The sequence below is a fragment of the Nymphalis io genome, chromosome 20 (assembly GCF_905147045.1).
Source record: "Nymphalis io chromosome 20, ilAglIoxx1.1, whole genome shotgun sequence".
NCBI classification, from domain to species: domain Eukaryota; kingdom Metazoa; phylum Arthropoda; class Insecta; order Lepidoptera; family Nymphalidae; genus Nymphalis; species Nymphalis io.
The window spans coordinates 1,124,457-1,140,831 of record NC_065907.1 but is presented as its reverse complement, the minus strand read 5'-3'; the positions used below and the strand labels follow the sequence as shown (position 1 = coordinate 1,140,831).

Here is a 16,375-nt window from a genome sequence, read left to right as displayed (position 1 = left end):
ATCCAACACTCTGCTCCAATGCGGGTTGGTGGAATACACATGTGGCAGAAATTCAGTTAAATTAGACACATGCAGGTTTCCTTACGATGTTCTCCTTCACCGTCAAGCACGAGATGAATTATAATCACAAATTAAGCACTTGAAAATTCAGTAGTGCTTGCCCGGGCTTGAACCCACGATCATCCGTTAAGTTACAGGCATTCTTACCACTTTTTTTATCGTGAGGAAATCCTCATGGATACCCTCCATATCTGATGATACATGGAGGGTTATGTCGGACTCTTACCGACTAAAACCACCACGTTTCCAGCGATCCACACTTGGCAAAGTTGCGGGTACGCTTGCGCATTCTTCCGCGCCTCCACCTGTGGCTGTTCTTTTTGTCGAACCCTTCGATGTTAAATACCCCTGTTGGGATGTGCCGGTTATGCTCACATATTTCTCGACCTGGGGGACCCTATACTTTAAGCAATGAACTCCCCCTTTTCATTGCCCGGAGGTTCTCTTCATGGAGGTAAATAGTTGGCGTTGCGATGCCGTCTGTACCCTGTTCTTCTTCGGCGCATCGGGTTTGCGAGAGGCATTCTTACCACTAGGTCATCTCGACTTACATAACATATAATATGTAATCAAACTTATTCAAAAATGTCTGTCTGATACATTACACTTAATTGTTTTTGAAAAATTTATAATTAAATAAATAAATAAGAAGTATTATAAATAAAAACGTAAAGTTTCATTAATAAAATAAATATATTTTACTGAGCGGTGTATTACTCACACTCACATAGAGAACGAGTATAATATAGTATACGCGCCACGCACACATAAGGGAGTAGAGATGCCGTAACGGCATGACTCGGTCTTCCAACGTGAGCCTATAGGTGTTTTACATCAAAAAGACAAATATGCAAAATAATTAACTTAAGATTCTATGCTACCCCGGAGTGAATTGCAATCTTGCCACCGCCACACAAAACCAACTATCTCGCTTGCACCTATTTTATCCTATACAAGCAACTATCCCGAATATTTACAGATGTTAGGTGCAATAATTCATAAATGCTCATTATGTCAAAAGTTTTCCTAAAAACAAACTGAAAACCCAAAATAGATCAGGATCTTAAAATTTTAAAGAAGCCATAAGTTGTAATAAAAAGTAAAGTAGCTAAATGACTTTTTCAAAATAAATAAAACAAGAAAACATCCTCGTACAAAGTTCTCATCGACTAACTTTTTAATATTTTTATGTAATAAGTAAACATATATAAGTAAATTTAACACATATATATAGTGATGCTCAAAGGTAAGCCCTGATCGAGTCTGCCCTAAGTGCCCATGAGTATTAATATACTTAAATTGTATTGTTAAGTATCCTTAGTGCAAGATTGTATGTGCATACGAATTATTATTTTATGTGAATTTAGTAAAGTAGGACATTGCCTATAACCATTGGACGATCAAGATGCTTGCTTCTAATGGAACCTCGTTTGTTTAATTTTGGTAGTTTTAAAAACTGTTTTGTGTTTATAATTCATCTCGTGCTTGACGCTGAAGAAAAATCGTGAGGAAACCTGCGTGTATCTAATTTCATTGAAATTCTGCCACATGTGTATTCTACCAGCTCGCGTTGGAGCAGCGTGGTGGAATAAGCTCCAAAAACCTTCGCCTCAAAAATGGAGAGGAGGCCTTAGCCCAACAGTGGGACATTTACAGGCTGTTACTAGTTTTAAAGATGATTATATATTATGATTGATTGATAATGATTTTATTTACTTAATTTCTGCAGACTACAAAGTCTTAGTAAATACGTGAGTAATATGATTACAACTGATTACAGGGATTACAATAGGATTATTAAAGGATTAACCGATTAACGGACGTGATCTGCGCTACTTCTAGAGACTACATTATCGACACAGGTTACCTATGTTAGGGTCGAGGCACACGGGCCACCGGCCCCAACCACAAAACAGTGCCACTGGCATATTTCCTGTACTTTTCATACATTTTATATGGACTCACATGGTTGACGCCGGTGGCCGCCACACGCTACAAATAGTCGCTGCTCGCTTCTTGTGATCCGCACCGGCCAATAAATGCCATCACAAAACACCGACAAATGCCATCACAAAACACCGACAAATGCCGATCGCGCGATTAGTCAACTCAGTTAACCTATTCGAGTCGCATTAGTTAAAAAACCGCCGACCGCAAGTGTCGACCACCGGCCAAAGTGGCTGTCGCGCGGTTTAGCTACATTTGTGGCCACTTCTAGCTTCTCGTGGCGGCGTTTGTGGCCGTGTGGCCAGTGTGCGGTAACCCTTAGATTCATTAAATAAATCAAATCAAATCATTTCCTTAAGCCAATTACTACTGAATATTATATGTAGCCATGGAACTTATGGTAAATGTACCAGGCACACATAGGAATAGAGCACGGTGGAGACGGCATTACTGCATACGAGAGCATTATGCCATTTGTCGTCATTGTATACCAAGCGATCTTGTCTTCAAGGTGTGGCAATCAATGTTTCACATCGATAGAGTTAATTGTTATTGGTATATTCCTTAGCGAAACGGACAGTCACATATGAGGTTCAAATAATTTTATCGAGAACTTGTAACTGTGTCTGAGCCTGGTGATGTTGGACGAACAAATTGATATAAATATCCAAAATCACATGGTAAAATATACATATAAAAATTAGTTTTTTATACCAACGACAGCGAATACGTGTTGGGAACATCGATGAATGCAGCAAAAACCGCATAAATACTATCCAACGGCAATAAAACTAAAAAAATTGTATATACTGAAATATTATAAGTCTGCTCTTAGTGATTTCTTTAAGTTATACGCGAGTGCAACCACACACACAGCTAGTAAAAAATAAACATATATACATATTGTAATGTTAACCCTTTAACCGTGCTTTAACTCGTCGTAATATCGTTATTATGAATTAAATAAAACATATTATATTTTATATATCAGCTCGTTATGCACACACACCGTCTTCACTTCGCGCCAATTCCAATATATATATTCTATTTTCCCGCGCTCTGCAATATATATCATCCGAGATGACAGATGGATATATACACAGATAATGTATATTCATATTATAAAATACTAATTAGTACATTCTTTTAGATGTTCGTACTGTTGGTAGGGCTTTATGCAAGCTCGTCTGGGTAGTCTTGTCTTATACTTAAGTCGCTGACTTAAGTATTTACCGCCTGACGTAAGACGACATCAAATGTCACGCATGTAATAATTCACAAGACTCGTCTAGTAAGAGAACAACCATCAGCTCACCAGATCCCTTACTATCGTCATGACTATACAGACGACTCAATGTCAATACAATTTAACGTCCTGTCAAAACTATATCTGACGCATTCTGACATTGCGAAAATACTATAATAGCGATGAGGTAGACAAATATTGGATTGTTTCTGTCTTACCTGTAAAGTGGCTTGCCACCCGCGTGTCTGAACCAGAGCACCATGTAGACCCTGTCCTCATTGGAGTCAGGTTCAATGTCGCAAGGCAGGGTGGCGGTACGTCCCACCACAGCCTCGACGTCCACAGTCGATACTGGAACAAAGTCAACTAAATTTTAATTGATTTGGGTACTTTATGAAACATTTCTTACTATACATAATAACAATTTTAATTAAAAACATTATATTTTCATATTTTTAGCCCTCTAGATAAATTTTAATAACTAGCGAATAAAATGAGTCAGTAATTATTTTTAATAAAACCAGAGTAGATCCTCTTAACTTGTAGTTTCTTTGCTTTCCTAGCAATTACATTTCTATATAATGTTAAATGCTTGCTTTTCTATTTCTCAACCTACTAAATAAATTGTTATTCTAATCTAAATTATTATTTAACGGCCTGCCATTTTTATCATAGCAATATATTATTTCCGTTCGATTGATCTTTATTTTGTGAAACATATTATTTATATAATTTAATCTCATGGAAGCATATTAACGCATTGTGTTTAAACGATTTGGTAGAACACAACAGTAATAAAATCATTACAAAAATATAAACGATTTATATTCTCACGTGATAATCATATTATCTCGTTTTTAGCCTAGAAAGTTCTAAATATTTTTACGAGACTTGCTGCAATGCTACAGCGCGGCATATAATAATTTATTGCCAACGATCACCAATATTCGATTTGCTGGATACTCATATTTCTTAGTCAGCTTACCCTATTTTTATCATTCGTAATTCAATGTAACGTCTATGTCAACTAATTTGTGGATTTTGTTATTCATTATCTACATATTTACTATTATTAAGGAGTTTCTTTTGGCTGAATGGGCGTAAATAAGGATAAATTCGAATTCAAAATCATAATACTACATATATTTTTTATGTGAGACGGGCTTGCACAGAGCCCTATCAGCTAGTAAGTTCATTCATTCAAGAAGACACTTTTGAAACATGTTACAGGATTAACTTGAACGTAAACCAAAACGATTCGGAATTTACATTCTACCGATAAGAAAAGAAAATAAAATCATTGGTTACTCATTTCCTCAAATGAAATACATATTCAACTATATACAATTATATGTAAATGTCCTGTATGGAAATCAACGCTCCAATTTTTTTTATCTTCTACATTTTCTTGTATTGTTGAATGTCCTATTCATCTATTTTTTAACGTGTAAAATAAAATGTTTGTAAAGTTAAAAACAATATATATAAGAGACAAATTCGAATTCAATATATTGAAATTATATTTTAAATAAACGGCATTACTGTAATGTTTTAAGTGTTTGCGTCATCACTTACATGCTTGTCCTTTAATATATTTATGTAAAAGCTTGTAAATGTTGTTTCTGCTGGGCTTAGGAATCTTCTCCTTTTCGAGGAGATGGCTTGGGGCTTATTCCACCGCGCTGCTCGAATGCATGTTGGTGGATACATATGTGGTGTGGTGTGTGGTTATATCAGATACTCGAAGTTTTGTTCACGATGTTTTCCTTCACGGCCGAGAACGAAATGAATTATAAATGCAATTTAAGCACATGAAACAGTGGGACCTGTCTGAGTTTGAAGCCGCAATCATCGGTTAACATGTTCTAAGCATCAACCATCTCGGTTTATTTATTTAAATGCTATTTTATATTTTTTGCTAACTGTTGCGCACAACACCGCATCAATAAATCTACTTCATCCATATTAAACAAAATTATTTTCTTTGTTACATTACATTCTTTGGTACATTTGTTAATATTCTTTACAAATTTTCTTTATCAGTCTTTTGATAAATGCGTAATAGAACAAATTGTAACGTCTTGCCACATAACGTCACGCTACATATCGCCACGCCACATGCCGAGACGAGAGAAGCCAAGTCAAGCTAAGCCAAGTCAAGCCAAACCAAGCCAAGCCAAGCCAAGCCAAGTCAAGCCAAGCCATGCCTTGCCATGCCATGCCACGACAGTTAAAGCCGGTACTGTCCACCAAGCCCGTCTGTAACCACTATTGGAGTCACATTCGAGTGACAACAGAACTTAATACCCGATCGGCTCATTTCGGAATGTCATTCGTTTTTGTACAAAAATGTTGCTATGGCAATCAAAATAACGGATGAGATGATGTGGCCATGACAACGGAAAAATAACAGTTCTGAATTGGATAAGTATTAGGATATAAATACACATTCGATTATTGATATATTGTTATGATTATTACCTTCCCATTTCAAAATGTTGTTTATGGCTGTATTGTGATTTTTAAAATGTTGTTTTATAATATTTTTGTGTGTCAGATGCATTTATAATTGTGTTTGCAAAGTATATTATTTTTATTTCTAAGTAATTGTTACACAACATTGTCTATTAATTTATATAATAGTCAATTATTTAGCAAAATTATTTATTGATGAACCTAAATAAATAACCCAAAACTCATAAAATATTTTAAATACTAAAATATTTCCATAAGTACCTAATATGTTCTCTATAGTACATAAATACGATTACATCTGTTTAACTGTTTGTCTATGATCTGAACATATTACGAAACCTTTTCTTTTTTAAGTATGTCGAAGTAAATTAAGATTAACAAGTATTGCAAATAATAAAACATAATATACACGGCAATAAAGGTTCATATAACACCATTTAATAAAAGCAGACTCCGAGCTGCAATACATTTTTAAAACAAAAAAAGAATGTTACAGACATTTCATTAACTGTTTGATAGAATTTATACATTTAATTAAGGCAGACGAGCATATGAGCCAAATAAATAGTCAACTCCGCTCATAGATATTCGCACATCACGTACAAGTCGCTCCTTACATCGTTAATGAGTTGCCATGGAAACTAAGATTTAATCACATTGGCTCGCTCATATTTACAACTCGACTAGTAATGTAAACTATTGATACTATAAACAAAGTATTGATTTAAGTAACCCATGAGTGGGTAGTATCTTAGCAGTCTTGCTGAAGCCCTTTTTAATCGACTTCAAAAATGAGGCTCTTCATTCATCCCCGTAGTAGTACGTGTGTATGTATGTCCACAATTTGATCAAAAATTACTGATCCGATTTGGAAGGGGTTTTCGTTTTTAAATGTATATTTTTTCAGGGAAGGTTTAAGTGTATATGTTTAAAAATTATATTGAATTTTCAATTTATTCTCATCATATCATATCACGTACAATTGAGTTTATTTTCTTTTATTTTCAAAACAGTGTAACTCTTACAGAAAAAAACATTACTTTGTCATACTGTACATTCAGTTTGTTTGAGTAAAAGTTCGTACATTTTAAAATTTGTAACTAGGATGTTTACGTACTTGCAAATTAAAAAAAATGAAAAATTGCTTTTCAAAGTTAAAGACATTATTAGATTTTATTAGAGAAAAAAATTAGGGGACGGATTAGAAAAAATATAGAGACTTTTCAAGGACTCCCAATTATTTATAAGACGAAACAGCCCAATGGATAGAATAAATGAATGTATACTGACGTTTGTAAATACAAATCTGGGGACGTACCATTGAGTCTACATGTGTTTAATTTCTCAGGAAACCTGCAAGTATGAAATTCTTCCATTTGTGTATCCAACAATCCGCATTAATGGAGCGTAGCGGAATATATCGAAATCTCCTCAACTTACTACTTACTTTGCCCATTTCCAGGCTGTTACTTACTCGTATTCATGTTAAAAAAAACCTTTGAGTCCGTTAGTACGCAACTTACTGTTAATGTAAATCAGTTTTATTTTATTCCCAAAATTATTTACAAATGGAATTCGTTTAGTATTAAGGAAACTCGAGACCACGGTCTTCAATGAAAATGAAAAGTATATTATATACATTTTTTTTTCATGGAATATATTTTAACCTCGATTTAAGCTAAAAAATAAACATATTTTTGATGTGTAAACATCTTAGCGCGGCAGGGGCTAACTGAGACTTCGAGCGTCAGATGACGTCAGCGTAAGATTTCGAGCATCAAATTTTTTAATTATACTAGAATGTAGAATACACATATGGCAGGATTTCAATGAAATTAGACACATGCACCGTCAAGCACGAGATGAATTATAAACATAAATTAAGCACATGAAAATTCAGTGGTGCTTGCCCGGGTTTGAAACCACGATCATCGGTTAAGATTCACGCGATTATATTATTATTATAGAAGATAAACTATAATTATTGCTGACGGACTAATTCCACTTTAGACACGCGCGCTCCACTTTAGACTGTATCTCACTTTCCATCAGGTTTGATAACAGTCAAGCGCTAGCCTATACATTTAAATATATAAGTATACTATATATATATATATATATATATATATATATATATATAAGTATAACAAATGGACACGAATGAATTACAATTTAAACTGGCGAACGGGTATTTTTTTAAGTAAAAACTGTTGGAAAGGAAAGTATTTAGCAAATTCGTTTTTAAAATTACAGGGGAATTAATAAAATGATCCGCTTTCAAACAAACAACCGCCTTTAAATCCGCTTCCGTAGTTTTAAAAGTCATTCGTTTATTCATAATGAATTCTTTGTAAAGCTGAATTTTATATCTATCAAAATGAAGATTTAATATTGATGGGGATTTCAGTTTATGTAAAGAAAGAACCAATCACTTAGTACAAAATGAATTATAATAATAATAATGTCCTCCAGACCGATTTCGGCCAAGGCGGCCAATCTCAAGAGAGATCAGCCAACTACACAGGATATATTACAGTGCACAATTGTGTGCGCAAACACAGGTGCATTCTCTCTTCCCTCCCTCTCATAATCCAATGGGACGGCAATCCGACACGACCGGAAAGAGTTTAGGCCGAGGACCAATGACTTTACGTGCTTTGCGAGGCACGGGAGTGTACACACTTCCAACTTCCAGACTCCTTTGTTGTTTGCAGTAGAAACCTTCAGAACCCGGGTCATATGGGGGTGAAACCGGGTTAGGTGGGATTCTTACCCACTAAAACCACTGCGATGGCCGTCCTCAGCACGGTTCGGAGAGGCTGCAGGATCGTGTTGATATAATGCATCCGCTGCCTCTCCCGTGCTGTGCTCCGCTCGTGGCTTGTCGGAACTTTCCTCAGGGGACGAAGGTAATCTTACCCCCTCGCACTCCTGGCTAGTGCGTACCGCAGCGTGGGGCCATACCGGCTGCCGTCCTTCTCAGGGCCGTCTGAAATAGGACACGCGAGGCCCCCACCTCACGCATCTACGGCCCTTTTTATATTTAATTATGAAATTTTATATTTTTATTATACATATTATAGTTTCTTAGCCCTTGATATACTTAATGAAATAACACTTGACTTTCGTAATTTCTTTAAATAGCATAAAAGACAGTCTCAAGATGTCTCACTATTGAGATAAGATCTCCTCTCCTCCTGAGGAGAAGGCTTGTAGTATAATACCACCACGCTATAAGCTACAAAGCTACACTTCAGGCTATTACTTATTTTAATCTATGTACTATACTTTAATTAAACACAGTAATTTTATGACTTCCAAACTTACATGTTCCAAGTCATATAATGCACAATAAAATATGTAAAGGCACTTCTGAAGGCTTTATCGAATGGTTACTCGTTTGGACGCTGGTGGTCGTTACATTTTACGATAAATGGAAAACCATCTCAGAACAAACGCTCCTAGAAATGGTATAGATAATACTATAGACAAATACGTAAATAAATAATGACTACTTTGTTGGTTTAGTGGCTAGATATAAGTCAACGGATCAGGATATCTTGGGTTCAAACCCCAGATAAGGCCAATAAAAAGTTATTGGATTTTTCTATGGAAGATTCTCGGTAGCAGCCCAAAGACTTGAAGTTACAAGTATGTACACTCCCGTATCGTTGTAGGAAAGCACTTTAAGTAGAAATATTTAAGACAAATATAAATAGGTGTGATATGATTTATGCTGTTTATTTATGAGGTTAGGTTAGGTAAAAAATAGTATATTATACTCGCTATAATATCAATAACAATTACAAGATAAAACTCATACAGGTGTAAAAGCACCCGCAAGTTTATATAGTATGTTAACAGCCTGTGAATGTTCCACTTCTATACTAAGGCCTCCTCTTTCTTTTTGAAGAGAAGGTTATGGAGCTTATTCTACCACGCCGCTCTAATGCGGGTTAATAGAATACTCATGTGGTAGAATTTTAATGAAATTAGACACATGCAGGTTTCCTCACGATTTTTTCCTTCACCGTCAAGCACGAGATGAATTATAATCACAAATTAAGCACATGAAAATTCAGTGGTGCTTGCTCGAGTTTGAACCCACGATCATCGTTCCATCCACTCCATCGACCACTGGTCCATCTCAAAGTTAAAAAAATATATAATTATATATATGTGTGATACATAAAATAAATAAATGTAAATATGCTATTAAAGTAGCTGGATATTTATTTAAATATATAATGCGGCTACTCATGCCACTTCCATCACACTCCCTGTTTTAAAGGTGCCACAGACGTTCAGACATTTTGTGGGTAACTACGGCCTTTATTCTATATATTAGTAGTCATTCATTCGTGAATGTTGATACATCTTTGTTAATTAATACGCATGATCGACAACTCGTTTTAACTTTCGTCATTCAATTAGACGGTCCATTTCATTCAAAGGTTGACTTTAGACCAAGTGTTTGATTATTAATCCGAACTTGTAATTATTTTGACCACTGTTCAATTGCTAATTATTATATTAATAATTATATAATTCGATATATTCCTGTATAATACATTATGTTATACTACAAAAAAAGTAAAAGAAAATGTTATCGTGACGTCCAATAATCAAGTTATTTTTTTATTGCCAGTTACAATTTACGTATCTAAAAAAAGAGTATTTATTTTATTATTATTATAATTAGAGTACAAAAGAACAGCCTGTAACATTCCCGCTGCTGGGTAAAGATTTGGAGCTGATTGCACCACGCTGTAATAATGCGGGTCGACAAATACAAATGTCGCAAAATTTCATCTGACACGTGCAGGTTTCCTCACGATGTTTTCCTTCACATCTGAATGAGAAATGTAACACAAATGAAATAAAAAAAGTCACCAGTATATACGCGAAGTACACACGTATGTATACTATATAAGGTTTGTTATGGTAGTCAGGGTTATTATTCATTTCAATGTCACTGAAAATCAGAATAGATAATCAGGATCACAAGAACTTTTTGTAATATAAAATGAGTAGAACTGGCGACAAACCGGTGCTCCAATCTTAGAATCTAAGATTTTTGCCCCAAGGGAAAAAAACTAAGGTAAGGTAAGGTTTTTTACAAGTTTACTTTTAAAATATATATGTTAAATTTAAAGATGCATTCTGTTTATAGTAAGTTCATCTCAATTGTATTCATAAAAGGATGTTATATTCATTTATCATTCAACTATTCTTTACAATCCTAAAAGACCTTTCTATCTTCCCTCATTCATTTTTAACGATTCAATTTTACGATTGTTTGTTCCATACGGACGATAATATCACGTAAATGTATTTTATCGTAGCGTCGTTTTTTTTTTTTTATAGAATAGGAAGGCGGACGAGCATTTGGGCCAAATGATGGTAAGTGGTCACCAACGCCACACATAGGCATTGTAAGAAATGTTAACCATCACTTACATCATCAATGCGCCACAAACGACGATGATTGTTGAAAAGTACCCTTATAAGACATGGTTTTTTCCGATATCAAATATTTCCTTATTTTATATAGGATAAATCCATGCCGACTAGGAATTTTATTGGCTTCCGCCGCGTGGACCAATAGAATATAACATTATGATATAAGCGTTTTATATAGGCCCTTATTTATTGGTACAGTAAAATTACATAATACTAAAATTATTTTTGAACTAACACAAATTTAACTTCATCGGTTTAACATTAAAAAAGACTCATCTTCTGTTGCTAAATTAAAAAAAAAATGGAAACATAGTTCTGTCTGTAGGTGTTTATTACGGAGTAATTTAATTTAATAAATTAGAAAGATAATTCAAAACAATATGATTACATATCAAATTATATATATATATGTACATAATTAAGTCAAGAATTGCTTTTTTAAATTCAACCTTTCAAGATGCTACTAGTAAATATGTTAAATATCGTATTTGAATAAACAACCCCAAAGGAGTTATTTCCCTCAAAGCTACATTCGCGTTTAGGCGTCAATTTTACGCCGGATTTCCGTTCAGCGTCTTGGGATTCTAAATGTGTCAACATTAGCAGATGGCCCTTGTGACTTGTGTCTTTAGTGAAAATTTAATCTACAGATCTGTCTTTAAGCTTGAAGTCTTGATGATTGCTTTTTATTCTGTATGTGCAAATATTAATGGTAGATTCTTCTCACCTTTAACTGCCTCGTGGTTAGTGGCTAGTTATTTAGCAGTTTGTACCAACAAATAACGTTGGGTTTTTCTGTCAAGAAAATCTCACTAGCAGTCAGAGCAATAGGTTGGCATTGCATGCACTCTTTTGTATCAGAAAGTAAACGTATACCTTTCACTTAGTGGTAGAGCTTGTCTGGGTAGATAATCCTAATCATCTACTAGGTACTCATCAGATATTCTACCGCAAAATAGTAGAAAACTACTTGAAGTGATTTTTAAACTTATTACGGTGTCATTAAACAGTATGTTACAAATTTTATCATATAATATTAATATCACCGAGATATTCTTAAAACGATCACGAAAATATTATCATGATATATATATGTATACATACGTCCAGTTAAATTATTGCGCTTGAGATCTTGAGCGGTTGAAATCATTTTGTTATATGCCAGGAATACATTCATACATTGTTTTAAGCTATATATTTTATTACAGTAATTATATACTGTAATAAAATATATATAAAAATTGCAATATTTTTATGTATGTATATTTATTTAAATGAATATCGTGAGTTATAAAGTTGTATATTGAAATTGTTAGCGATTAGCCATTGTGTTTTCAGACATTTCATAGATCTATATGTGTCATATAAATGTAGTCAATTTGATCCTGTAGATGTTCGCACGTGGTGTCTTACACGTAGCACTGATTAATGCACATATCGCGACCAGAATGTATGCAGCTTAATCTCTATTCTGATTTACGTACTGTAGTATTGTTTACCCGTAAGCTGTTTAGTAAACTAACATTTTGTTGGCCACTACAGTTACGAGGTAAATTAAAATATAAATAAACTTAAAAAAATAATTTCATTTAAAAATTGGAGAAGGTATAACACATAATTATTAAACAGTTAGGAGATACCTTGATCTCTACAGTGTTGTTAAAAAAAGGCGATTATTTTTCATCCGCTTTTTATCGGTACAGTAATTAATTATCGGCGCGACGAATATATCGTTGAATGTGTTCAACTGTATTATATGAATTTTAAGTACCACTGCGCTGCCAACCACAAGATCTCTTGTACCTGTAATTACACTGGGTCATTCATCACCCTGTATTATAAAAGCCAAGCCATGTATAAAGCCAGGTCCACTGCAGGGAAAGGCCTTTATTGGGAAGGGTTGGAGTTTATTCCACCACTGTGCTCCTCGACATGTTTCAGATTTCCTTAACATGTTTTGTTTCACCACAGGATGAAAGAGCATAAGATTAATTAGAAAGACATATTACGCACACCTTCTTGTGATCTTAATGTTTTATCCACTGAGCCAACTCAGCTCAACCAATATCCAACTAACAGTAAATGTAAAAATGGAGATAAAAATCAAATATTCTTAATAAAAATATGAACGTATGACTTATGAAAATTCAATCATACGAAACTATTCATATTATAATATACAATAAAGTCACTTGGATCCTAAATTATATTAGAAAATTCACACTTCCCAGTTTCTTTATGCCCATATTTTCCAACGAGACTTGGGTATTGGAGCGGTAATACATACCAATCGGGGAAGCAACGTTGGTTACGGTGCCGGCGACTTCCGTCCCTGTTCCGTACGCGATAAGAACGATAACAGCATGTTTTATTAGACATGGCACAGATTCCGCTACCAGCAATTTTCTTCCATACATCGTTGGAAATACGGTCGATTATTGGGTAATAATTGAAAATTGTATAAAGTTACTTATTTTTCTAGTTTACATTTTTAAGCTTCCTGATTGAGCCAATTATGTAACCCATGTTATTATTGCGGCTAGTTATAAAATTTGCGTAATACGTGCTAACGAATGGTTCAGGTTGACATTTTCGTTGTTTCAAGAACGAATTGGATTCTTTGAGTTGTTGCCAAGTTGAATTCTGTACATGTTTATTTGAATCGTGACTTTTTAGGAGAGAAAATAAAATCCTAAGCTTTTCTCCGATTTTACGTAGAAAGAAATATTTTAGTAGAAATAAAATAACAGAGACATCGTTCATTATATTTACTCTACGTAATGTTCTCATTACAGCCAATCTTAAGATTGCCGTCAGGTAATATTTATAAAGGCTTTTCATCCTTATGCACATTTACACAGCGAGCTCTATATAAGTATATAACGCCTCGTCTTATTGCCTGCAATGGACAGGACGGTTCTAACATTTCTCGCTTAGAAAATCAGAATTGCGATTTAACATGCAAAAGCTGCTAGCATTTTTGCGAATATTCCATACAGCTATGATTCGTATAATGGCATTTATTAATTTTGATTAGTAAATTTTGTTGATACAGATTAATGGTGTGTGAGAAATGAATTGAGCTAAAATTATCATTTATCTTGTATTTATGATAATTTAAACTTCTTTTTTAAACAGTATATAGTAAAAATATATGCTATTAAACATATAAATCTTACAAAGATCATTTTTAAGTGACTGTTATGTTGTTTTTGGCGTTAACTTGCCTAGACGAACCATACTCAGAGTCACTAAGTTAACTTAATAAATTATATTATATCAAAAAACATAGAACAAACATACATATCTTATGTTTTTTTAAAACAATAACCTATTTGAATATGAAAGCTCCATATCAAACTGATAAATATTTTTGGAAACAATTTGAATATGCCATACTGTGTATTTACAAATCTGCAGCAGTGAGAAGGACTTACCTCTAAGATTTTTATCTTACTCTTAACAGGAACAGCCCAGACATTTACGATTACCAGGTAGTAGGGCTTAGCACATCATTTATTCTACCGCCAAACAGCAATAATTATTGTAGTTGTGTTTCGATTTGACGGGTAAATAAGCAAATATAATTACTTTTCCGATGCAAGCGATGGTTAATACCAAGTACCAATGTCTATGGGCGATCAAATCCACTTACAATCACACCCATTTACGCGTCTGCCATATTAAATAAATAAAAAAAGAAAATTGATATACCGCATAAATGTTCAAAGCAACGTCCAGGCTCTAAGCTGGTATGACATAACGCAATACGTTTTATTTCATCACTTCGTAGTTACTGCTGGCAACGAGGAGTCTCCACAAAATTATATGATGGCAACTGAAGTCATAAGATTATTTAAATATGAGGATGTTATTGGAAATGAAATAAAACGAAAGAGTCGTACGCCATTTCTCGCGTAATAACATATTTTTATTCTACGTAATGTATAAGAAATTTATATGTAGTGATTTTAAAGTGCCACGTGACGGTAGCCGCATACAGAACTACTTGGTGGGCTTTATGTCTGGCCTGGGTAGGTACCATTCATATATAAAATTTCCACCGCCACACAGTAATACTTAGTATTATTGTGTTCCAGTTGGAAGGGTGAGTGAGCCAGTTTTCCTACAGGCACAAGTGATATATCTCAAAGTTCCCAAGGACCATAGTTCCTAAAGATGGTGGCAAATTGTAATGAATGGCTAATATCCCTTACAGGGCTAATGTCTATGGACAGTGGTGACCGATTTGAATAATAATAATAATAATGTTATCCTGGGACATTATTCATACATAGCTATCTGATCCTAAACAAAGCAGTGCTTATATTATGGAAACCAGACAACTGATATACTACATAAACTACTTTTTATTTTGTTAATACATAGTATTTGAGTAAACGCCGAACCGATCGGACGTATTGTTGCAAGCTACAAAGTGCATAATTTCTTTTGTATAAATAAACAAAAGAATATTCCGAGTTTTTGACTTTTGTTCAAAATAAAATTGATATCTTGGATGAATTAAGCATTGTGCAAATTTGTGTCACAAATTTCACAGATGCTGAAGTCGAAAACGGAAAAGAGATATTATACAATACATGTTACGATCTTGGTGTAAGAAATGTACAGAGAAAGGGTGAAGATAAGAAAAAAAAGAACATTAAGGACGTCATAAAATTATTAAAGGAAGTCGACCCGGATGTTCAACCGACTTTTGTGGCAAAGGATTTAAATCGCTTGCCACCAGTTTCCTACGGTTATGTGGACGTAACTCGGTTACTTAAAGATATGGCTATAATGAGAACAGAGTTATCGGAACTTAAAATGAAATTCAGCCTTGAGCTGGCAGATTTTAGGAATACATTTAAATCGCGTGAAGATCAAGATACCAGCATACCTCAGACAGTAACTATTCCAGAAATGGTAAAAAATGTACAGTCTATAAAACCTCCGCTACCGCCTATGTCTGCACCACAACCTGAGTGCGTACACGAAGAAACTGAACCTAATTTCCGTATACCCACGTATCGTGATATTGTGTATAGTGACGATCGCTCGCGTCAAGCGAAATGCGCCCGTATGAAAAATGTAATTACGGATGGGACTTCTGGGGCTGCTAATCATTCAGTTGCGCGCGATTTACCAGCAACGTCTAAAGTTAAAGTACCCACAGATGATGAG

General features: G+C 34.5%; 1 protein-coding gene across 1 annotated transcript in view; it reads right to left on the bottom strand.

The window, feature by feature from the left end:
* Window positions 1–16,375, bottom strand: part of LOC126776480 (hemicentin-2-like) — a 162,284-nt gene that overhangs the window by 87,093 nt on the left and 58,816 nt on the right. The window contains exon 3 of the mRNA XM_050499028.1: window positions 3,472–3,619. Within this exon, the coding sequence (XP_050354985.1) occupies window positions 3,472–3,619 (148 nt within the window). The remainder of the gene's footprint in view (window positions 1–3,471; window positions 3,620–16,375) is intronic.